Here is a 24,162-nt window from a genome sequence, read left to right as displayed (position 1 = left end):
TTTTTTAACCATCTCTGATTCCAGCTATGAATGCTGAATCGACCATGGCCGACGTAGGTAAAGAGAAAACACTCTGGATCACATTCTGATTTCAGCGGGATTAGAGAAAGAGAGTGCACACAAAGGAAAGAAAATTGTACTTCAAGGGAGGGTTTAAGGTGGCTGGCCTGGCAAATAACACAATGGGCTAGATCCTCAGCTGGTGCAAATCAGAGTAGCTCCATTCATGTCAAAGAACCTGAAGTCAAATCAACAGGGGTCTCAATTTTCAGACGTGCCCTAATAGTTTTGGGTTGTGGCTGCAGCAGGGCAGTCAAAATCAGGAGAATAGAAAAAATTCTGGGTTCTTTTTGTTTGTTTGTTTGGTTTTTGTTTGTTTGTTTTTGTAACAAAATAGCAGATGAGAGCTGTAGTAAAAAAATAAGTAAGAAATTAAAAAAGACAGTGCCCCTCTGAAGCAACAGCAGGGGTGAGGAGCACAAAACAAAAAGAAGCAATGTTAGAAACACTGAGTCTTAAAATGTCTCTGAATAATCAGACTGTCACTTTGATAAAGGTACATGAAAACTTTGCAAAAAAAGAAATAGTTACACGTTATGTAAAAATTGATATGGATAATGTTATAAAAGTTAAACTATGGAAGGAATGTGCATTTGCTCCAGAACATGTGCAGGGTATATTGTAGAAGAGGCAAAAGAAATGCAAACATACCATACTACTTAATTAAAATGCTATTAGGGCTCCAAAGGGAGCCACAGTAGGTTGGGGGTTTTTTTTTCAGATTGCTGTGTGGTTTGGAAGCAGAAGTTAAAAAAAGTCATCAAAACTCTGGTGAAAGTTGATTGTGTCCCTTTTAAGATTGAGTCTCTGAGCTACTGATGGCTTTAAATCCAAAAGCAGGACGCGTCTGTGAAAATGCAAATGACCTAAATGATAAAGGAAGGAAAGAACTAGCAGCACAAAGGAGCTGCAGATAAAGGACACACCTGGTCAGCAAAGAAACTGTCCAAATAAAAGGCATGGGATAACAAGAGAATTTTAATAAATTTAATGATAATAAGTACCCTGTAACAATGTATAGTGTGTATGATTTTTGGAAAAATCCTTTAAGGTCATATGGTAATGATGCTTCTCAGCTATTACCTGTAAATAAACTTAAAGCTTAACACAGCAGGAAAAACATTATAAACTTGGTCTGCTGTATAAGAAGGGAAACTGATGTATCCCACCTCAGGGATTTAATGACTAAACAGTGGGATAATTTCCCCATTACCCTTAAAAGATAAAAGCCACTGAAACCTGGCCTGCCTATAGAACAAACACAGGAAAATATGGGGGTAATTCCTCTGTTTTGCCTGCAATCAGCAAGGGTATTTGTAAAAGAAATACTTTCAGCCACAGGCAAACAGCCCAACAGGAATGGCCACCTCTGAATGTCCCCTTAATAAAATTCCCCTATTTCAACCAGGTGACCATGAATATCTGAGGATAACAGAGAGATAAAGAAGAGATGTTGCTTGAATGCCAGGAAACACTGGGACCACACGCCCACAGGTTCTGCAACGTTGTTATCATAGTTACCAGCCTTAGAGTTGCTCATGCCAAGCCACTGGCCAGGTGGCCTGGACATGAGGAGGGAGCAGGGCCTTGTCAGATGTTCATCTGATGCTCCTGGAAGTTGGTTTGCAGAATCAGACTCCAAAGTTCTCACTTTCTAGAGTCCATTTTTATAGGAATTTCTTCCTATGCCAGTCTATGGGAATTGCTTCATCATGCTGTTGCTGAATCAATCAGCAGATAGCACATTCCTGACGGATCCGTGCTGCCAGATGTTATCTTGTTCTTTGGTTCTCCCGTTCCTGAGGCTGTTGGGTGGATTCCAGTCTGCCCTCCGGGGGTCCTCTAGTTATTTCCACTTGACGCCTTCTTCAGCCGACGGACACTGGATTCTTAGGCAGGCATCTCCCTGATCATTCAGTTATTATCCACACCAAGCATCTATCCACATACATCCTCTACCTCTATTGTAATCACAATTGTTAAAGCGAGATGAATACAACAAAAGGGTGGGGAGTCTCTGGGTGCTGTTTCTGTTGTTACAGAGTATTGCTTTGAGTCTCTCTCTGTGTGAGTAGTTGTTGTTACAAAGAATTGCTTTGAGAACAGACTCTGTGTTAGAATGTACTAACACAATTAGCAGCTTGCAAGTTTCACACATAGAGGGAGAGAAACAGTACCAAAAAAAAGAGACCTCTTAATTAGTAATACCTTGGAATTTAAACTATGGGGAATCAAACTCATTTATGATTTTAATACAGAACTTCTTTAATATGATCCAACAATGATTCCAGACTACGTGCTACTGGCCTGGCATGGCAAAGTGTCCTACCATGGAGGAGGCAATAAGGCTGCCCTCCCCAGAAACCTTTTCCAAAGGCTGTGGGAGTACCTCCAGGAGAGCTTCATTGAGATGTCCCTGGAGGATTTCTGCTCCATCCCCAGACACATTAACAGACTTTTCCAGGAGCTGTACTGGCTGCGAATGCGTCCCAAGTCTTCAGGGCAAATTAATCATTAAACACGCTTGCATTTAAACTGTGTATTATATTTGCAAAGGTACACCCACCAGAGGTTCCTTCTCCGCCTTCAAGGTCCGGGAGCCCAGGTTGGGAGGGTATGTCTCCAGGGTGATAAACAGTTCCTGGCTGTTGGGAAGAACGGTTTCTCTGCTTGCCTGGTGTGCGCTATCTTCAACCACCCCTCATCTTCCTTGTCCCCCAGATCCTCATCCCTGTTGCGTGAGACTCCCTTGCAGGAGTCCACGTACAGGTGTGGGGCAGTTGTAGGGGCACCCCCTAGAATCGCATGCAGGTCATCATAGAAGCGGCATGTCTGGGGCTCTGACCCCAAACGGGCGTTTGACTCTTTGGTTTTTTGGTAGGATTGCCTCAGCTCCTCAAGTTTCACGCGGCACTGCTGCAGGTCCCTGTGATAGCCTCTGTCCTTCATGCCCTTGGAGATTTTTTCAAATATTTTGGCATTTCATCTTTTGGAATGGAGTTCCGATAGCATGGATTCGTCTCCCCATACAGCGATCAGATCCAGTACTTCCCGTTCGGTCCATGCTGGAGCTCTCTTGCGATTCTGGGACTGCATGGTGACCTCTGCTGATGAGCTAGCCATGCTGGCCAAACAGGAAATTAAATTCAAAAGTTTGCGGTGCTTTTCCTGTGTACCTGGCTAGTGCACCTGAGTTGAAAGTGCTGTCCAGAGCGGTCACAATGGAGCACTCTGGGATAGTTCCCGGAGGCCAATACCATCGAATTGTGTCCACTCTAACCCAAATTCGACCAGGCAATGTTGATTTCAGCGCTAATCCCCTCGTCGGGGAGGAGTACAGAAATCGATTTTAAGAGCCCATTAATTCGACAAGTGTTCTTTAAAGATAACATTTTAGATCCCTATTGATTCCATCATGCGAATGTGTTCACAACTGCTGATAAATCAGAACAGGAACAATAACATTAATAAGATCCTTTGATGAAAGGCTGTCGGACAATTGGATTGCTGTGTCTATTTGAACGTACAGTACTTGTTTTGTCTTAAAACAAGATGCTCTGTTTGTCATCATGTACAAGGATCCCCCTTGGAGGAAAAAAACAAAAACAAACAGCACCAGAGATCAGTGTTGATCAGAAATCAAAGCCACAGAATCAAAATATGGAAGTCCACATTCTAGGATCAACTCCAAAAGTCCAGTTATTACACCCCCAAGTAAAAGATGGAGACACTGATAGGTGGTGTGACTTGCCTAAGTTGCAGAATGAGACTGTGGCAGAACAGAACGAGGAACAGAACCCAGATTTCATGACTTCCAGTTCTGTGCATTAGCCACAGGAGCTGTCCATAAATTAAGAAAGGGGTGGGAAGGTCCTTTAATTTTGCGTGTTTGTTTCAGTGTTCAAGTGTTAAAAGGGTTGGGTGGAAGATGAAAAATGTGCACCTTACTTCTAGTATGAATTTATCAGTGAGGGTGTTATACCAATAAAATAAAAACCAGCAGGATCTTATTAAAGGGAAAAAGGCAAAATACCACATTTATTGTGAATACAGAAAGAATCATAGTAAGCAGTTAGTTATAGTTATAACATTCAATTCAATCTCATATTTATTCACACATTCATTCATACAAACACACACACACACACAGGTTCTGCAAGCTTGTTATCATAGTTACCAGCCTTAGAGTTGCTCATGCCAAGCCACTGGCCAGGTGGCCTGGACATGAGGAGGGAGCAGGGCCTTGTCAGATGCTCATCTGATGCTCCTGGAAGTTGGTTTGCAGAATCAGACCCCAAAGTTCTCACTTTTTAGAGTCTATTTTTATAGGAATTTCTTCCCATGCCAGTCTATGGGAATTGCTTCATCATGCTGTTGCTGAATCAATCAGCAGATAGCACATTCCTGACGGCTCCAAGATGTTATCTTGTTCTTTGGTTCTCCCATTCTTGAGGCTGTTGGGTGGATTCCAGTCTGCCCTCCGGGGGGGTCCTCTGGTTATTTCCACTTGACGCCTTCTTCAGCCAATGGACACTGGATTCTTAGGCTGGCACCTCCCTGATCATTCAGTTATTATCCACACCAAGCATCCATCCACATACATCCTCTATCTCTATTTTAATCACAATTGTTAATACAACAAAAGGGCGGGGAGTCTCTGGGTGCTGTTTCTGTTGTTAGAGTATTGCTTTGAGTCTCTCTCTCTGTGAATTGCTTTGAGAACAGACTCTGTCTTAGAATGTACTAACACAATTAGCAGCTTGCAAGTTTCACACATAGAGGGAGAGAAACAGTACCAAAAACCAAGAGATCTCTTAATTAGTAATACTCTGGAATTGAAACTATGGGGAATCAAACTGATTTGTGATTTTTAATACAGAACTTCTTTAACATGATCCAACAAGGGTAACTAACTATAGGAATAACCTACCAAAAGTCATGGTGGACTCTACATCACAGGGAATTTTAAAATCAGGATTGGATGTTTTTCTAAAAGACATGCTCTAGTTTAATACAGTTGTTGGGACTTCAAGTAGGAATTAATTCGGGGAAGTTCTATAGCCTGTGTGTTATGCAGGAGGTCAGATTAAATGATAACAATGGTCCTTTCTGGCCTTAAAAGGCACTAATCTCTGTTCTCGGAGGGATGCTCCAAAATAATACTATTAAACAAAAATTCAGAGCTAATAAATAGGTTAAATATTAGTTAAGCAGGGTAAATACGGAGGTAGCATATTATTAATTGTGTTTATTACAGCAGTGTTTAAGGACCAGACTGTGGGAAAGGAGACAGCAGATCCTTAAGGACTTCTCTCAGTCTATCTCAGTGCAGCAGCAGGAGCACTGAGAAGTGAGAAAGCAGCCACGTACCTGGTCTCACCCTCTCTGCTTCTGCTAAGCATGTGCTGTATGGCCTTCCACTTATACAGACTACGCTGCCTGAGCAACAAAGAAATAGGGACAACTTAATCAGTGATCCCAGAGGATGGATAGCACAGGCAGGCTCTGGGGATGGGGAATTCAAACACCCAGGGAGAGGAGAGAGAAAGCTTGTGAGTGTGAGAATGTGAAATAGAGCAAGAGAGAAAAAGACAATTTAATCAGTCAGGAGAGTCTGGGGGAAAGAAAGGGTGATCCAATTAACCATACTAGGCAGTTGGGGGAAAAAAGAGTCAGATTAGCAAATGGAGAAAGCTGCCTATAATTTTTTCTTTTCTTTTTTGGCAGGAGGAGGAGAATGAGTGGTGTATTTTCAAATACAGTACTCCAGCATGGTACTGTAGAGTATTTACATTTTCTTTTTCATTTGTAATATCTCTGCCGTTTTATGTAAGACAAGTCACATCAGATATGGCGATAAGGAGAAGATTCACAGTCAGTCTGTAATGAGATTTTTCAGAGAGACAAGCTCCCATCTCCAGTATTTTGTAAGTACAGGCACCAGAGTCCCATCCTGACAATAAACCAGATTTCAGTTCTAATAGCTAAAGGAGGAATCTATTGAGACAGAATGTACTCTTGGGTCCACACCCTACACACTGCTATAATAATCTTTCTACACGTGCGCCTTGTGAGGTATCATCTGAAAACGCATAATTTGCTAGTCAATGCTGTCCTGATAAAGTATGTGTAGCGGCATTGTATGTGAAGTTATAAGATTTCTCTGTATAATGCTATTAACACGTGTTCCATACCATAAAAGAAGTTGGCAAACAGGACTGTTTCAAACAAAGGAATGTATGCTCTGCTTAATTTGCATTTAAGCAGTAAACAGTCATCAAGCAGGAAGGGTAGAAAAAGAAACTCAGACAGGTTAGGGAAATCCTTCTCCACAGACTTTTTGTCTCCAGAAGCTCAGCTACAAAAAGGAGGGACAAATACCCCCAGGCACCCATCCTTTCTCTTTCTCTGTGTCCATCAATTCACTGCACCACAAAGGACAAAGAAAGCAGCCACTGAACTGGAAAAGGGGTCCTGACCTAAGAAGTTTGGTCAGTAAAACCGCTGAGAGCACGTGGTGAGAAAAACATTGCTTTGAATTTAACATAGTTTGTTAATTTAGGCACCAGATGCTTTTTATCTTGATTTTTCTTGTAACCATCTCTCACTTTTAGGCTTCATTACTTGTACTCACTTAAAATCTCTCTCTTTGTAGTTAATAAACATTGTGTGTGTATTATTTCTATTAAACAAATACAGACTTTATACGAATTTGTGTTGTCCAGGAGAGGGCTGGGCAATATAAGACACACATTTTGGAGAGGGAGGAGGGGGATCTAAGACAGAGTGTGTTGGGATCACCCTGCAGTATAACCAAGCTGGCTGGAGGCCGGCCGCGCACGTGCACGCACAGCTGGGAGTGACTTGCAAGCTGGAGGCTGTCTGGGAGTAGTCCAGGCTGGAGGCGACAGCAGCAAAGCATTGTAAAGGGCACCCTAGGTTAGAGGGCAGGGGAGACACAGCTGTTCATTAGTCTGGATTGTACGCTAGGTATATTATAGCTATCCCCTCATCATCTTGTATATAATGAAAAGGAAACTGTAAACTGTATATACAGACAGCTAATACTGAAGGCGACAGTGCAGTCCAGTAGACAGAACACTGGACTCTGTGTCAGGAAACCTGTGTTCTAATCTCTGCAATGACTTGTTACGGACCTTAGTACTAAAATGCTTTGTGCTTCAGTTGAAGATCACTTTACTCCCTTTTTAAGGCATTTTGAGACCTATGGATGAAAAGCAAGTAATCTCATTAGTAATATTAATCAATCTTAAAGGAATTACGGAGTAAGTGTACTACAGAGTTAGGGAAGGAACACACGCAACGGGTCCCCCTGGCCACAGTCCAAGAACAACTAGCCCCTCTCCTGAAAGGAGATTTCCACTCAGTTTTCTAGGCAAGGAACAGCAACCCCAAAAGGACAAGCAGAATCTCTATAGGTGTATGACAGGCTCTTCTACAATACATCAGGGAACCACAGTAGATAGACCTACCAGATCATTCCATCCATCTACCTGCAGCACATTCTTTAGTGTTTTTTTGAGATTAGTTTTGAACGTAGGAACTATGGTGGCAAAGCACTGAACTGTTGCAACTCCTGGTATAATGACTGATGAAAGCATAGCCAATACCAGCTCGGAAATTCTGATACATCCCAGCGTGTGGCTGGACAATCCATCTTAGTTTCTGATTGATGTAGACTATCTCTACATATCTGACAAAGTACGGATGTTCACGGATTTAATCTTCATTTTTGCAAAGACCATAATTTACCTTGGGTAATGACTGCTAGCTCTGAATGATGGATGCACTGTCTCTAGAAAGACATTGACTGACGATGCCAAACAGTCAGTGCAAGGAGAAAGGAGCAGTTTTAAAGGTGCTTTAACACACGCAGGTCACCAACGCCTTCTGTACAAATGCGTCCCACAGGACTCACCTGGAAAGGACTGGTGAAAGACCATCTGCACTGAAACCTGGCCGTTATTCAACTACTGGATAGGCAAGTCTGAGAGCCTGCCTTATTGGCCTCTCAGCTCACAAAGGAACTGTTTACCAAAGCTTCCTTAGGGATCTGTATAAAAAGCAGCACAGCATGACCATAATTACGGTCCTGCATTTCATCCCCTGCAGGATAAAAGCCTCAATGTGGAGTCAACCAAGACATTTGGAATATCCCCCATCCCCGCCCATAACTCCACTCTGCCAAGTCGCTACTCTCTCTTCATTCAAATCCATCCTAATGACTCCCTTCTGCAGTGAAGCACACAAGAAGCAAGCGAATAGATAAGAGTGTAAGCTTTAAACAAATTCCTATTCATCCTGAGAGCTTCCTCATACATTTTTGTCAACCATATCTATCTTGTTTTGACTGTAAGTATGCTGGAAGAGGAACTGTCTGTATTGTGTCCTCTACAGCCCTGAGCTCACTGTCCATGCTTAACAAATGATAAACAACATAGTGGTGGTAGCTGTGCAAAAGATACCAGGGCATCACTCCATTTATTCATTCTCACCTCTCCTTGTGATACCAAACGTATGTATCTCTGAGCTTCACTAGGCAAGTGATTAGCCTCTGCTCTACATTCTCTGTAATTGCCCATATTTCCCCTCTGCCTGCCATCTCTTAAAGGACAGCGTCATCAGCCCTGTTTTCTGTAATAAAAAGCAACCACCTTCACTGCTTACTTTTCAGTACCACTGTCCAGTAGAGTTCTATTTGAGTCAGCCTCCATTTCTCTTTTTGGCTCATCTCCCTAGTTGGAAACAGCATGTATAACAACCCCACAGGATGGCTCATCAGTAGAGATAGAGCCCAGACTCTTCAGCACTGTTCTCCACCAAGTGAGCTAAAGGAGTTATTCCATTAGTCAGCAGCAGCCTCTTATCCTCTATCTGAATCAGTAGTCTTATAATAAAGGATTTGTTGGGGACTCGGGATATATGGGTTCAATTCCTGGCTGTGGCTCTTCCTGTGTGACCTTTGGAAAGCCACTTCACCTCCCTGTGCCTCAGTTTCCCATCACATCCCTTTGTGTGTCATGTCTATTTAAATTGTAAGCTCTTTGGGGCATAGATGCTATCCTATCTGTCTAAACAGCACTCAACACAATTGCATCCCAGTGTTGGTTGGGACCTCTAGATGCTACTAGAATACAATTGAGCAACAATAATAATGTGAGGTTGTATTTTAAAATTCCTTATGAGTAAATAAAAGTTTAGGTGTAAGTATAGTCCTGGTGTCTTAAAATTCCTAGTGCCAAAATGGAGGCCAAGCTTTCAAAATATGACCCAGAGCCTACTGACCTGCATGACCTCTCATTTCAGTTTGTAATGTCTTACAGAGAAACACCTCACTGAAGCACAATTATCCTGGGCACTTCCTAGAAGAGTACTAGGAGGAGATGTTATTTCAGTGGTCGACTCATACAGATGCCATAAAAGATTAGGCTCCATGGGGAAAAAAAAAAGTCTTTTCTGGATAGATAACAGTGCTGACCTTAAATATACAGACACACTTTGATGGACTAAGGAATGTGTATTCCACAAACATGACCAACACCTACAGTTTGCTCCCAGGAAACCAAGTATCTGTGTGCATGTGGACATGATCCCTCAACCTGCCTATAAATTTACCCCTAAATGCTTAGGAGAATCAAAAAGCTCAGGTGGAAAAACAAACAAACCCATAGCAACTTTTCTCCCCAAGGTAACTCTGCCCTTCCCTCACATAATGACTGAAGGTTCCTATCCAAGAGCCTAGGGCACCTTCTCTTCTCAGTTCACACAGATTGGCACACCCAGCTCCCCAGGGTACAACTAAATACCTAGGTATACAAATAAGAATGAACCCTGCTTGTGTGGCACTATCAACTCAGAAAGTTTTGTTCATCCTTGCTTTTTGAAAATGATTGACTGAAGCCAGCGGGGTTCTGTTGGATGTAAATCAGGGCAAAACTGGCCTGGAAAGCGAACAGGAAGATACCATTATTTGAATTACGGTAGTGCCTGGGGAGCTGGGGCCCATTGTGCTAGGTACTGTACAAACACAGAAAGAAACAGATGAAAACCTCTGGGCCCACATACCCACACGCTATACTGAACAAATGAAGGATTCTAGAGGAATGCTGGAGGGGGAAAGCCTATACTGCAAAATACACAGATAATAAAAACCATAATCAAAATCTGCAAGATTGGGCCTACAGATTTCCAGGCTACCCTTAAAACCTGAACCATAATATTGTTGTCTTTAAAAACAGCATAAGGTCCCTCTGTCTTAGACTCTCTGCCAATGTATCCCTTCACCTCTTCCTGTTGCAGTGACGCTCCAGTAATATGAATGATAGTTTCCATAGAATACAGCTTTGTTAAGTATTTCAGTCATGGTGTAGCAGGGCTCTTAATAGCTATGTTAAACTGACCATTCAAAATGCAGCACCGCACAATAAAAAACTGCTACTGGAGCAGAGAAATGAAGGTCTCTGCATTTGCATCTCAAACCAAGCTTCTTCTTTTCAAAAGCAACATCTATTGACTAAGATATTGATTTTATATATGAGGGTTTTGATTGTTTTGAATTTCCCTGCAGATTGGAGCTTGTTATAAATATTATTATTCCACTGCAGTTACCTTGAAACAAACTTCATTCCCAGCACTGTAAAAATCACTGCAGAATTACAGCGCTGACATACAGAAGTCAAGTAAGTTTTCTGAAATTTGTTCTGAACCTCCATCAAAGCATATTACTGGGGCTAAAGAATACTGCAGATGCCTATAGTTTGTTATATTCGTATATTCTCTTTTATTAGTGCTAGAGTGCAATGAATTCCTCTCTCACTGCTCAGTGACTCACAAAGGTCCCCCACCCCAAAAAGTACAACAGAACAATACTTTAAAAGTCATAATAATTTGTGATTTTATAGTATCTTTCACCTGAGGATCAAAATGGGATTTACAAAGGGAGTAAGCAGAATTATACCCATTCTTCAGAAGGGGAAAATTAAACCACAGGAAGGCTAAGTGACTTTGCCCAAGATCATTCAGTAACTAAGTGGTAGAGTTTGGATTAGAACCCAGAGTTCTGACTTCCAGGCTCATGCTCTAGCTATTAAACGATGTAGCCTCCATAATACAGAGCTATCCTCTTCCCTCAGCTACACCTCACTGACTGCAGCAGGGTGGCATGGGTGTAAGAGGTTAGGAGTTAGCCCATAAGGATAAGGCGTGGGCAGTACCTTAAAACCTTTAGTTAAGCATCCAATAGTTTAGATGTTCATCTGACTCTTTGAACCTTTTGATATTACCCACCGCTTTAGGCAGGCCTTGGCTCTTCCTTCCAACAGGCCCTGACTCCTCCTATCTTTACTGAGTCACTCATCTTCCCATCCTCACCTTTACTGTCAAGTCGTTCCTGTGGACTGGCCATGCAGCCTCTCTCATCTCTGATGACCACCAGTGAAACCCTTCCTGTGGAGCAAACAATTCAGACACCACAAAATGCACCTCGCCCCACTGAACCCCCCAAGCTATTAAAGTCTCCCACACTAAGGGATGCAAATACATGAGGAGACTATGAGACTGAAGAGCTGAGGCCCACCTGAAAAGCTACTGTATTCCTCCATCTAGCTGCTGCCTCCAGAGGGAAAGGAGATTTGCCGGCAATAATGGTGTGGAAACCGCCATGGAACCTCTCTCTTCCAGCAACCACTTGAGTGACCAGATTGTGCTGAGGGTTCTCAGTATAGGTGATGGAGGGGGAAAAAGATTCCCCATCCTAGATGTTCTATGCCTCCTAACTGCAACCTCAGGGCTGGAGCAGCAACCCCTCTATGTAGGGCAAGGCTATCAGAAATTGTGTAGTCACAGACTCCCCACTCCATCACCACTTGCACCTACTCCTATCCACCTTCAACTCCATCCCCCTTCCCCCTGCCACAGAGGGATCTCCAAGGAGCAGTATACTGCGATGAGCTGGGGATCCTCATCTCCCATGTACACTCCCCAAATCCTGCCCCCACTCTACTACATGCAGAGGGACAGTCCTGATCTTTGCAGTCAGGCACCTCCAATTCCCACGGAGGGGAAGACCAGGAGGTGCCACTAAATTCTTACTATCTAATGATAAAAGATGAAACCTCACCGTGAAACCGCCTGTCATTGAACTGTGTTAGCTTGGCAGCTATCTTTCCGTACAGAGTAGAGAAAGGAGGAAGGAAAGAAAGAGGAAGATGAACGGGTGGTAGAAACAGGAAGCAAAAGGAGAAGAGAAACAAGGGGAAACAGGCATGTGGCTAGAATGAAATATATTATGAAGGAGCCAGATTCTTGAGTGCTCAGCATCTACATGTAGGGATAGATTTTCAAAAAAGCTTAGCTCCCGTTTAGGCACAAAGGTAAGCGACCAAATGGGAGCTGAGTAGGGCTGGCCAGAAAACAAGAATTCTGTTTTGCAAAAATATTTGAGATTTCAGAATTTGTTTTTTTTCTGTATCTGAACAAAACGAAGCCCTTTCAAAAAGGGCATTCACCAGAGACGTGGAAGACCCAGATGCAAACTCATTAAGAGCAGGGACTTGAACCTGGGTCTCCCCAGCTCTTGATCCTGGGTCTCCCCAGCTAGTCTAGCCTGGGGTCTCTCTCTCTCTCTAAATTTTATCCTGGATCTAAAACACCTTCCTGACAAAAGCTTTGTCAAAACCAAAAAATTTCCCCCAAAAGTTTTGGTTTTGATGAATCAGCATTTTCCAAGGAAAAAAATCCTCACCAGCTCTAGAGCTGAGCTCTTCGGAAATCTGGCCATGACCTAGATGATCAGATGGTCCATTTACAATAGAAGTAAAGACTGCTTCAAGTGTTGAAGGCACAGACATATACAAGTTGCTTACCTATGTTACAACCTATACTACAAGTTGCTTATAATCATAACTTCTTACTGTTTTTAGGCATTTTTGCATAAGTTAAATTTAGTGCCTCAAACTATTGGCTTCAGAGGCTAAAGTTTCCTATCAGCAGGCAGAAAAGACAGCATCATACCTTGGCATCGTCATTACAGCAGAGAAGAAACCTACCTCAGCATCTGAGATGGCGATCCGGTTGGACTCTATCGTTGGTCTCCTCACTATACGTGGCGAGATATGTGTTAAAGGTCCTGTTGCATAAGGACCATAGCCTGGAGGATTGGTAGAAGCCAGGTAGCTTCCTGTAGCTCTTTCTTGAAGAGACAACTTTCTGCTGGATAGGACAGGCCTAGTGGGAGCTTTCTTTGGAACATTCATCGGATGAACATCCGCTGGGTCTTGTGAAGGTAAAGATTCATTTGTTATCATGTCACTATGGACCCCATTCCTCTGCATGTCTGCTAAACTGTCAGAAAAGACTGTGTCATTTTCTTCTATTGCTTCTTGAACATTTTGGTCATCTATATTAGGCCCAACAGCAACATCTATGGCTGCTACTCTCTCTGCCAGGTCAGTCTGAGTGTCTTTGCAGCATGTGTCTGCACCTTCATCAGTGGTGTCGGCTGGAGAATCTCCCATAACGGTGTGCGACTCTCAAGATCTCAGATGACACTGCAGACAGCTGTGGTCTTAGGGCTCACAGAAAACATGTGGCATGAAGGACTCTCTCCACATGGATCTCTAGAAGGAAACACAATGAAAGATCACTGAGTGATGGCGTCAGCTAAGCAAGGATGTAGCCAAAACCTCCAGTAGCAGGCATGTGAAAAAGATTCGAAGAAAATGAAGGCAGAATGTCAGCAGGGAGCTACAGGTTAAAAACATCCAGAAGGAAAAGCAAAACCAACCAACAAACTAGTTACAAAACATTTACAAGTGATAAGGGCAGAATTTTATCAGCTGATCTGGAAGCCAGCTAAAAGATACTTCTGCTTTTAATATCTAGATCAACAGATAGTGTTAGTTTCTAATACGGGAAGGAAGAAATTAGTACAGCCTCTTAAAAGAAAAATGACAGGGATGACAAGCCAAACATTTGATCTTGTTTTAAATCACATTTATAGGTACAGCAGGTCATAATTTCAGGGCAACTGCACCAGTATTTCCCCCTAGTACCGCTTTAAAGATTTCTGGCTCCCAGTCTTTGCCCCTCCTGGATGGAGATCCATGTCTCTCTCCCTTCTGACAGAGATTTTTAAGGTGGCAGTGCTCTCAGATTTACACTCTGATATCCCCCCACAGGCCAGCACCTGCACTTTGCTTTCTCTCCACGGGCTTTGAACAGGGTATTGCCAGCAGTTACAAGTTACCACATAGCTCCTTCTAAGAAAGCACATTTATTATTAAAGTAAAAGCATTTTAAAAAAGAATATAAAAACAATAAAAGAACCTACACACATGCTAAAAAGCTTATCAGTGATCAACCCCAATTCCAACATAGGGATCAACTTGGTTTTCCATGTGGTTACAAGAAAGGCCTCAAGTCAGTTTAAACTCAGGTTATTTATCCAAGTACCCTTTCCTTGTCTGCTGGTCTCTAGAGAATCTAGTTTGAACCAGAATATTAGAGTCTCCCCGAGAGGTGATACTTCTCTGGAGGTGTTACATCTGAATGATTTGCTCTAATCATCCCTTACTGTTTTCACTTCCTGGAGGAGCTGTTTTCACCCTCCCCTGATGGAGTGCATGCAACATCTGACCCACAATGATACATAAACCATTCATAAACTTAATACAATATGATCTCCCAAAGATAGGGCAGGAGATTGCCCTATCACGCAGCATGACACATGGAAAAACACACATTGTGAACCAACCATTCTTACAGAGTGCATCAAATCCATAGCCACATAGGACTTCAAGATAATCACTACACTGTCCATCCTAGCGCCTGAGAACTTAGATCTCAAACCTCCTGCTGGGAAAAAGCCTAGCCACTTGCACTAAAGGGAACTCTCTGTGACATTATCCGAACCAGTGAACTGCTAGATCACTCCAATCCTTGACTCTGGGAGCCAACCTTACCCTGCTCTGCTGTAAGAACTCCCGCTCCTGGGCTGTTCATGCACAGCCTCTGGCATGTAAGCTGGTCCCAGCTACTTGCAACCGAATGACACTAGCCAATATCTCCGGTCCCAGACACAACCCTAGGAACCTCCATCTTGCAGCGTCCATTTATGCCTGCTGGACGCTGCAAGCTTATATGAGTTCATCAATTTAACAAAGAAATTGATATGTACCAGGCTTCTTATCCCAAGGGGAGTCTCTGACATGCTTTAAACCAAACACACTGCTTCAGGTAGAATAAACAAACAGATTTATTAACTACAAAGATTGACTTATAATCACTTAAAATCTAAGCATAACAAGTCGGATTTGGTCAAATGAAATAAAAGCAAAATGCATTCTAAGCTGATCTTAACACTTTCAATGCCCTTACAAACTTAGATGCTTCTCACCACAGACTGGCTGGTTGCTCTTCAGCCAGGCTCTCCCCTTTGATCAGAGCTTCAGTCGCTTGGTGTGCTGTCTGTAGATGTATGTGGAAGAGCATGGCAAACCTCTCTCTCTTTTATCATGTCCTTTCTTCCCTCTTGGCTTTGCTCCCCCGCCCTTTAGAGTCAGGTGAGCATTACCTCATTGCAGTCCCAAACTGACCAAAGGAACAGGGGGGTGACTCACTCGAGAGTACAACAGATCCTTCGTTGTTGCCTAGACCAGTGTCCTTTGTTCCTGTGAGGCTGGGCTGGGTTTGTCCCATACATGTTCTGATGAGGTGTGAACTGCCCCTCTGCTTCTGGAGAGTTTTTCCATGGGCTTGCTTTAAGCCATGAGGACACATTTTCAACCTCATAACTGTATACGTGAAATTACAACCTATAATATAACATTACTAGAACAACAATTATTATGATATTACCATAACAACTATGCTTAGTACATTATGAGCCTTCTGAAGACACCGACATGACAAACTTTGCATTAGATACCACACAATCATATTATAAGGATGAACATGGTGGTGTAGGGTGTTCCCATGAGGTACAGAATGTCACTCTCCTTTTGCTGTTAGCAGTACAGGGCCAACGATACACAGTAAACCTTGCTGATTCCAGCCACTAAGGGGCAGTCACACATACTCACATGTCCAATTCATTACCATATAATCAACAGAAAAGTTTTAAAAAAAGGCACAAAAGAACTAGTACATGAGCTGCAGTGTAAATACGTGACAGTTAGAGCTGCTCTCTAATACATTCTGAAAGGGTGATGAAAAATGGTGAAATTAGCTATCCGATGGGTACATTAACCTAACCACCAACCATCTAAGACTATAAAAAAAGCTGATAGGACCAGAAAAGGAAAAGATCATATATAATATACAGCTGTCACCCACTAATCATCTCTGACAACACAGTGCTGCAGGACATGTACATCTGAATCCCTTAAGTGGATTTTTTGTCTGGTTAGTCCTAGCATTTCTCTCTTACTCTGGATTGTGTTTAGTGAAGTACAAAAATGCAAGAACAACACTAGCCTGCTTGAGTCTTTTACACATAAGTCAAGTTGTTAATTATTAGTCATGCACTAGTTCTGATTCTAATGTCACCTACGCCAGTGTGACCCCAGCTTGAATGGAATTACTTCTGATTCACACCAGTTTGTAAATCAAGATCAGAATCAGCTTACCGCCTTTAGTCCAGGCACAAGTGAGCTGTAGCTCACGAAAGCTTATGCTCAAATAAATTTGTTAGTCTCTAAAGTGCCACAAGTGTTCCTTTTCTTTTTACAGGAATTTGCTGTAGATCATAGGGATTTTGTTCGCAGATCAAGGGAAGGTCCTGGCCCTAAGCATTCAATAAATGCATAATTAAAAATAATGAAGCTGAACCCTGTTGCAAAGAGGCTGTCACGAGGGTTTAAGAGAAAAACTGCATGAGCAGATAAGGATATGGGGTCTAATTTTGCCCTCACTTACATCTATGCAACCCCATGAACTTCAATAGGGCTTTATAGGTGTAAACAATGGCAGAATTTGGCTTACAATCTTAACTCCGGTTTCAGAGGAACAGCCGTGTTAGTCTGTATTTGCAAAAAGAAAAGGAGTACTTGTGGCACCTTAGAGACTAACCAATTTATTTGAGCATGAGCTTTCGTGAGCCACAGCTCACTTCATCAGATGTGTACCGTGGAAACTGTACACATCTGATGAAGTGAGCTGTGGCTCACGAAAGCTCATGCTCAAATAAATTGGTTAGTCTCTAAGGTGCCACAAGTACTCCTTTTCTTTAATCTTAACTCCAGATCACATCTGATCACATGCCAACAGGTAAGAGTTTTCATGCTTTGTTAGCATACTAAATATCACAGAATGGAAAGAAGCAAAATTGAACAATTTTTCCCTTGCAGTAACACTGTTCTCCCTCCCATGCATAATCATTCCCTGCTCTCTCTGCAGTTTAACAAAGTGACAAAAATGTCACAGTCATTAGAAGCTGCAATCAAATGGCAGATCAGTTTTAAAAGCTTACATTAAAACCACATTAAACTATCTAACCCCAAAGCATGAATCCCCTTCAGAGAATAGGGATGCTTACAAAGTAAGGGGAGAGAGAGAGAAATGTCCGATACCCCACCAGTAACTCATTAATGCTCCATCGACTGTAAGTGTGTACGATCTGGATGAGCTTCCCAAAGAGGCATGCTGCCTTCACACTAAATATACATGTTGTTCGCATATAGACGTGGCTAATTCCTGTTCACGTCCAGCACAAGGTTGTGGACACTGCAGCCCTGTGACTGCGCTAGTAACTCTGAAGCAGCTCTACTAGTGCTCTGTGGCCTGGAGATGGGAAGCCTGTGGAGAACTCCTGTGCAAAACTTGTATGCTTGAGCTTTGCACTGGAGTCAAGAGTTTTGGCCCCTAGAGTGTAGAAACTGGCCTTTATCACAGCATGGGAAGGAGATGGATTCCCATGGATTAGTGAAGTCATTAAGTCAAGGAAGAGAGAGATCCATCCCACACTCAATTTGTTACCAGGTTGTCTCTGACAGGCTCAGTGTTAGGATGCAGCAGCAACAGATGCAGCTCTGGACAGAGGTGCATACCATGCAAACTGATCTACTCATACTGTTTGTGCACACTCCAGCCTTGGCATTTACTTCTGATCAGAACAAAAGAAGCCCCCAAACCATTTAATCTAATGTACAAAAGAGTTATCTGAGAGAATAATTAATCACCATTCCAGAATTCCAACTGATTTCATCCTCCACTGAGGATTTAAACCTGGCTTTGATTTTCCTGTTAAAAAGAAATTAGGTTGTTCCAAGACACAAGGTATTTCCTTAAGAGGCATTAGCCCGTGGTCACTTACAATTCACCTTGCTCCCTAAAGAGTATCAGATAAAAAGAAACAAACCCAGAACAGCAGTGAAACATGCAAAGCTTTTTTCTGCTGCTGCTGATTATAGGTTTTTGGGGCATTTGCTTTTGAGGCATTTGTGAGGCTGGCAGTAAAAACACACGGACTGTCTGGCTGAAGTGATAGCTCAGTCTAGTGCACAAATTCCCTCTCAGTGCAGCTGGGGTGTCTAACCCTTCCCCCGCTACCAGGAAAGACCCAGAGGCACCTGGGCTGGCTGTGTGAAACATATTAAATATAATATCTGTGTTACACTGTGGTTGCTCTTTCATACCCTCAGGCTAAGTACCTCAGTATCTCAGTCTTTCAGAAAGAAACTCCCTGCATGCTCTCTGTATACAAAACAGACATGTCTTATTATTTTAGTCTAAAAGAACAACAAACAAGAAAGAACAAATGGAAAATTTCCATGAAAGAGGGCAGTGTGCAGGTCTCTCTTGTAGCAGTCTGTGCTGGACTGAATACAAAATGGCTGTCACTTTCTGCGGGCAACATGGTTCTTAGAGATTTTAAGATGTAGTGCCTAGAAATTGACTTCAAAGAATTGTATAGGGTATATAGAACACAAAAACAAAAACTAAGGGGGGGAGGGGTTTTTTTTGCAGGGGGGAAGGTTAAATTTATCCTTCCTGTGTATTACATATAAAACTGCTATGATAATAAAGGACTTCTTTACAAAGAAATAAAACCCCACAAGTTTGCCACTCAGGGGCCAATACAGAGATCATTGGGTGTTCTAAGAGCCAGTAGTCACTGGGACAATCTAGGAAAGAACCCTGCCAGGGATACCACATCCCACCTTGTACACTGATATAGTCACTTCTGCAGCATGTCTCTGGAGGAATGTAGGCCTAAGGAGTGTAGGTGTGTTGCCCATGAACAGAGCTATGGCCAGAGGGCCCCATGCGCAGTGTGGGACTGCATGGCCACATATATCAGGTGGTTTGCGTGTGCTAGTCCTCTCTGCACCCAACAGGAGCAGTGAATGGTGGGCTGACTGTGCACATGGCTCAGCATAAAGGCACGTACATTGCAAATGAGGATTCCTTCCTTCTTTCCCACTGTTTTAGTGCACGAGCCCTTTTGCTTAAATCTGGCTCACAGTCTCAGGGCTGGGTTCCAAAGCATTTTTAGAGATATTGCCACTCTATACAGAGTAATGATTAATAAAATGTTACATTCATACAGCGCTTCATGCCAAAAGATCCCAAAGCGCTTTCCACGTTATGCAAACATTACGGTGTCACGAGTCCCTGGGCGATGCTCTGGAGCTGCTCCCTACGAAGCCACTCAGGACTCTGGAGAAGTCTCCTTTCTGTGAGCAGACTGTCTTCAGGACACACAGCTCACACAACTTCCACCTTCCTGGGTCTGACCTCAGAGCATTCAGCATCCTCTGCCCCTCCGTGTGCTTCCCACAGCGAGTCTGCCCAGGCGGGGTCCTGGGGAATCCAGAGGGTCCTGCACCCCAACTTCGCAGTCAGACGTGACTCTCAGCCAGCCAGTAAAACAGAAGGTTTATTAGATGACAGGAACACGGTCTAAAACAGAGCTTGTAGGTGCAGAGAACAGGACGCCTCAGCTGGGTCCATTTTGGGGGCAGTGAGCCAGACAACCACGTCTGCACTTCACTCCATGTCCCCAGCCAGCCCCAAACTGAAACTCTCCCCGGCCCTGCCTCCTCTGGGCTTTGTCCCTTTCCCAGGCCAGGAGGTCACCTGATTCCTTTGTTCTCCAACCCTTTAGCTCTCACCTTGCAGGGGGGGGAGGGCTAGACCATCAGTGGCCAGGAAACAGGGTGTTGGCCATACTCTGTGTCCAGACCCCTGCACATACCTGCCCTCTAGGGCTCTGCAATGATCATACACCCTTATCCCACCACCTAGATACTTAAGAACTGCATAGGGGAAACTGAGGCACCCCCACAATATTCAGAGGAAACATTATTTTTAGAGATATTGCCACTCTATACAGAATAATGGTTAATAAAATGTTACATTCATACAGTGCTTCATGCCAAAAGATCCCAAAGCGCTTTCCACGTTATGCAAACACTACGGTAAGTAGCCTATTGACTTCAATGGGACTGCTCACAGTACTGGAAGCCCCAGACTGTAAGCACTTGGGGCAGGGACTGTCTATTATTATGTGTTTATACAGTTCCTAGCACAACCTTGCTCTGATCTTGGTTGCAGCCTCTAGGCACTAGTGTAATGCAAGTTACTAATGGTAATAAGTCAGATGAGGCTTTACATACACAGACCACCACGGTAACCAATCAGATTCTGTAGATATCACTCTACAAATGTGCAGAATTCAATGGAAAATGAGTTTGTCTCTACAGCAGGGTTTGGGGTTGGTTTGTTTTGTTTTTTGATATGATAGAGATTTATATCTCTGTCGCAGAATTCTAACAATTCTTAATAGGCTAGTTCAACAACAACCTTATAGAAAGGTTCTTATTCTCTATTAAATTCACCACAAATGGGAAGTATCAAAACAACTGATTTCAGGATAAGCAAACAAAGTACACATCCACTCTCGTTTTACATTTTGTAATTATACAAGACCCAGCACCAAATAGCAAGTATTTCCCCGAAGCACAATCTACAGCGGACAGAGCCCCACGTCTGGAAAACTTGTCAGGCATAACATTACTGACTCTTATAAGCAGGATTCTGAATAGCAACCCAGAGCCAGCACCTCAAGTGAAACAAAGCTGAACCGCACAGTCACTATCTATAAACCATATCCTGCATCTGTGGGCATGGTGCTTTAGACTGGTCATCTGTCTGATCCCAACCAAAGTGAAACATCTGTCTTAGATCAAAGGATTACGCTGCAGACATGAACCAAAACTACAAATAAGCTTATATGAGCAGAATTAATTTACTTACTGATATCTTATTTTTTATTTTTCACTTTAAACGGAGCTATTCCCCTGTAGCACACAGACCATCACTTTAAAGTTGATTATGTTTTCTTGCAGCTTTGCAATTTATTTTTCAAGTGATTGCACATGTTTTCCAGATATGCTTTGCACAGAGCACAGTATGAAATATATATTTAAAAAGACCGTGTTTCTGAAAAAGGTCTCTGTGTACTGTACGTGGAAGCCAGAGGAGGATGAATTTAATTAGTTTTGCAGCTCAATAAAGTACTTGCAAACGCTGGCTGAAATGAAATTCACAAATTTGCTTCAATGTTTGGTTCATTCCCTTGGTCAACAAGAATTTTCTTCTTTTGATGATGGATGGATAAATTTGTGATTAGGGCACTTGGAACTCCAGAGATCTGGGTTCATTTCCTAGCTCTGCTATAGACTACCCAAGTGACCTTGGGTAAGTCACTTAGTATCTTTTTGTGTCTCTGATCCCCATTGTTTGCCTTTTCTGTTTCAGTGGTAAGCTCTCTGGAGGAGAGACTGTCTCTTAGTACATAGTGCCTAGCACATCGGAACCTGATCTACATTGTCAAACAAATAATGATTAATAACAATGAGTGCAAACATTTGCACTGGAAGCATTTGGGTAGCCACCTTGAAACTCTCTCTCTGAGTTTGGGGACTGATTTTCATGATGCATTAAGCACTCACTCTCTGGAAATCAGGCCCTATTAAGAGATCTCAAGTTGAGCAATCAAAATCACTAGCTACTTTTGAAAGTAATGGCCTCCAATGCGATCTGGTACATGGCAGTATCCCCTTGCTTCTAAAACCACCTGCTAATATAGGGCAGAGACAAGAGATGCCATTACTGGCCTTCAAAAATATACCCAGGGTATGCTATTCTGACACATGCCCCGTAACATCTATCTAGCCACATACGGTTCTTATTACTGTAGTATCTAAGCACAGCAGCCATAGAGTTATACAGTCTTTTCTGCAAACAATTCTAAGCTCCAAAGCTGTTACTCTTTTCCTCATGTCTAGCTGCTTCCCAAGCAACACAGTGCCTGAACAAAAGGTCGCCTACCATCTCCTTCTTCACCAGAGATACCGCAGTAGGATGCATGAAGGAATATTAGATTGTAAGTGCAAGAATTTTCACCTCTTTCAGAATGCCCTAAATATTAACTAGTGAATGGAGGAGACCAGAAGGATGGTCTGTGGTTATGGCCCTGCACTGGAACTCAGAAGATCTGGGTTCAGTTCCTGGCTCTGCCACAGACTCCCTGTGAGATCTTGGGCAAATCACCTAATCGCTCTGTGTCACTACTGTCCATTTGTAAAATGGCAATACTACTACCTCCTTTTTCTGCCTTGACTATTAGATTGTAGGCAGAGACCGTCTCTTACTATGTGCTTGTATAACATCCAGCACAGTGGGGGCTGATCTCAGTTGTGGTCACTAGGTCCTACTGTATCACAAGTAAGAATAATAAATAATATGAATAACAATATGAATATTAAGAATAATTAATAACATAAATTAAAAAGCTCTCTTTTGAAGCAAGCCAGGATGCTGAATTTAACACTCAAACACACAACAGCCAAAACAAAAGAAAATAACCATCTTTTGCTTGGTATATGTAGTTCAGGAAATTTTACAAAAGACTTCACAGATGCATTATACTTCATCGTTGCATGTTCTAATTTTATGATTACTCTAACTGGCATAATCAGATGCAATTACACTAATTGCATATATAAGCAATAATCAACCAAAAATTACACTAAAAAAAATTCTCCTTAAGAAAATTCCTACAACAAAAAAACATTAGGGAGACTAAAAGGGCTGAGTTGCAAATCTATTCAAGTGAAAGGAAAGTTAGCATTCAGGCTTAAAATCCCAAGTCCGTGATGAAATAAGACACTAGCTCACGAAAGCTTATGCTCAAATAAATTGGTTAGTCTCTAAGGTGCCACAAGTACTCCTTTTCTTTTTGCTACAACACTGTTCTACTGTCCACAGTTATATCTGGGGACTCATTTTTAACTTGGGTTAAGTGGGTGCAACTCCCATTGAAATTCCAATCGGAAAGTGTCCAATTACATTCTGGCTGAATTTGGACCTAAACATACGGGATCTCTGAACCATTGCTGTAAATTTCCTTGCTGTTGCAGGTTTGTCTTATATCTTTTATTGAAGAGATGGGACCAGCTACAGTCTGGCTTCTAAAGATCTCTTGAACTTTGATTCCAGATCCAAAATATGTAGCTCAAACACAATATGTAGCTCGAACACATCTCTATTTTAGTACTTTAATGTTTCCCATTGTATGACTAATAGATTATTTTATTTTACTGTTTCTTTCCTTTCCTGATGGCCTTCCATTATGAGCTCTGGAGTAAATTCCTGGGGACACCGAGGCTCCGAGGTTAATGACCTGATTATCAGAAATGTTGGGCACCCTTAAATCCTACTGAAGTCAATGAAAGTGCTCAGCACCTCTGAAAATCAGGCAATAAGTAACTTGCCCAAAGTCGCCCAGAAAGATTTGGTATTAGATGTGAGTAGTCCTGTGTTCTGAACACTAGGCCATGTCTCTATCCTGAACATGCTATCCTGTAGAGATGACCAACACAGACATACAACTTGGACTTTATGTATATGCCAACCTCCTCCATCCCAAATACATTCAGCATTTTTGTAATACTCCATTTTTTTCTGAGAAAGACAAAATTTGCAGCAGGCCACAGGACAAGCTGAAGGGAACTAGCACAATAACCAAGTGTGGGTTGTTTTTGTTGTTGTTTGGGGGGAGAGGTTTGCTTTAAAATA

At 42.5% G+C, this 24,162-nt stretch overlaps 1 protein-coding gene across 7 annotated transcripts in view; it reads right to left on the bottom strand.

Annotated features, from left to right (window-relative positions):
• CAMKK1 (calcium/calmodulin dependent protein kinase kinase 1) overlaps nt 1–24,162 on the bottom strand; it is a 203,850-nt gene that overhangs the window by 113,122 nt on the left and 66,566 nt on the right. For all 7 annotated transcript variants that reach the window (XM_048824468.2, XM_048824472.2, XM_048824473.2 and 4 more), the window contains exon 2: nt 13,128–13,697. In XM_048824468.2, coding sequence (XP_048680425.1) covers nt 13,128–13,595 — 468 coding nt within the window. In that variant the 5' untranslated portion in view covers nt 13,596–13,697. The remainder of the gene's footprint in view (nt 1–13,127; nt 13,698–24,162) is intronic.

This window comes from Caretta caretta, chromosome 17 (genome assembly GCF_965140235.1).
Source record: "Caretta caretta isolate rCarCar2 chromosome 17, rCarCar1.hap1, whole genome shotgun sequence".
Classification (NCBI taxonomy): Eukaryota; Metazoa; Chordata; order Testudines; family Cheloniidae; genus Caretta; species Caretta caretta.
Note: the sequence above shows the minus strand (reverse complement) of the source record. Positions and strands in the feature narration are given on the sequence as shown.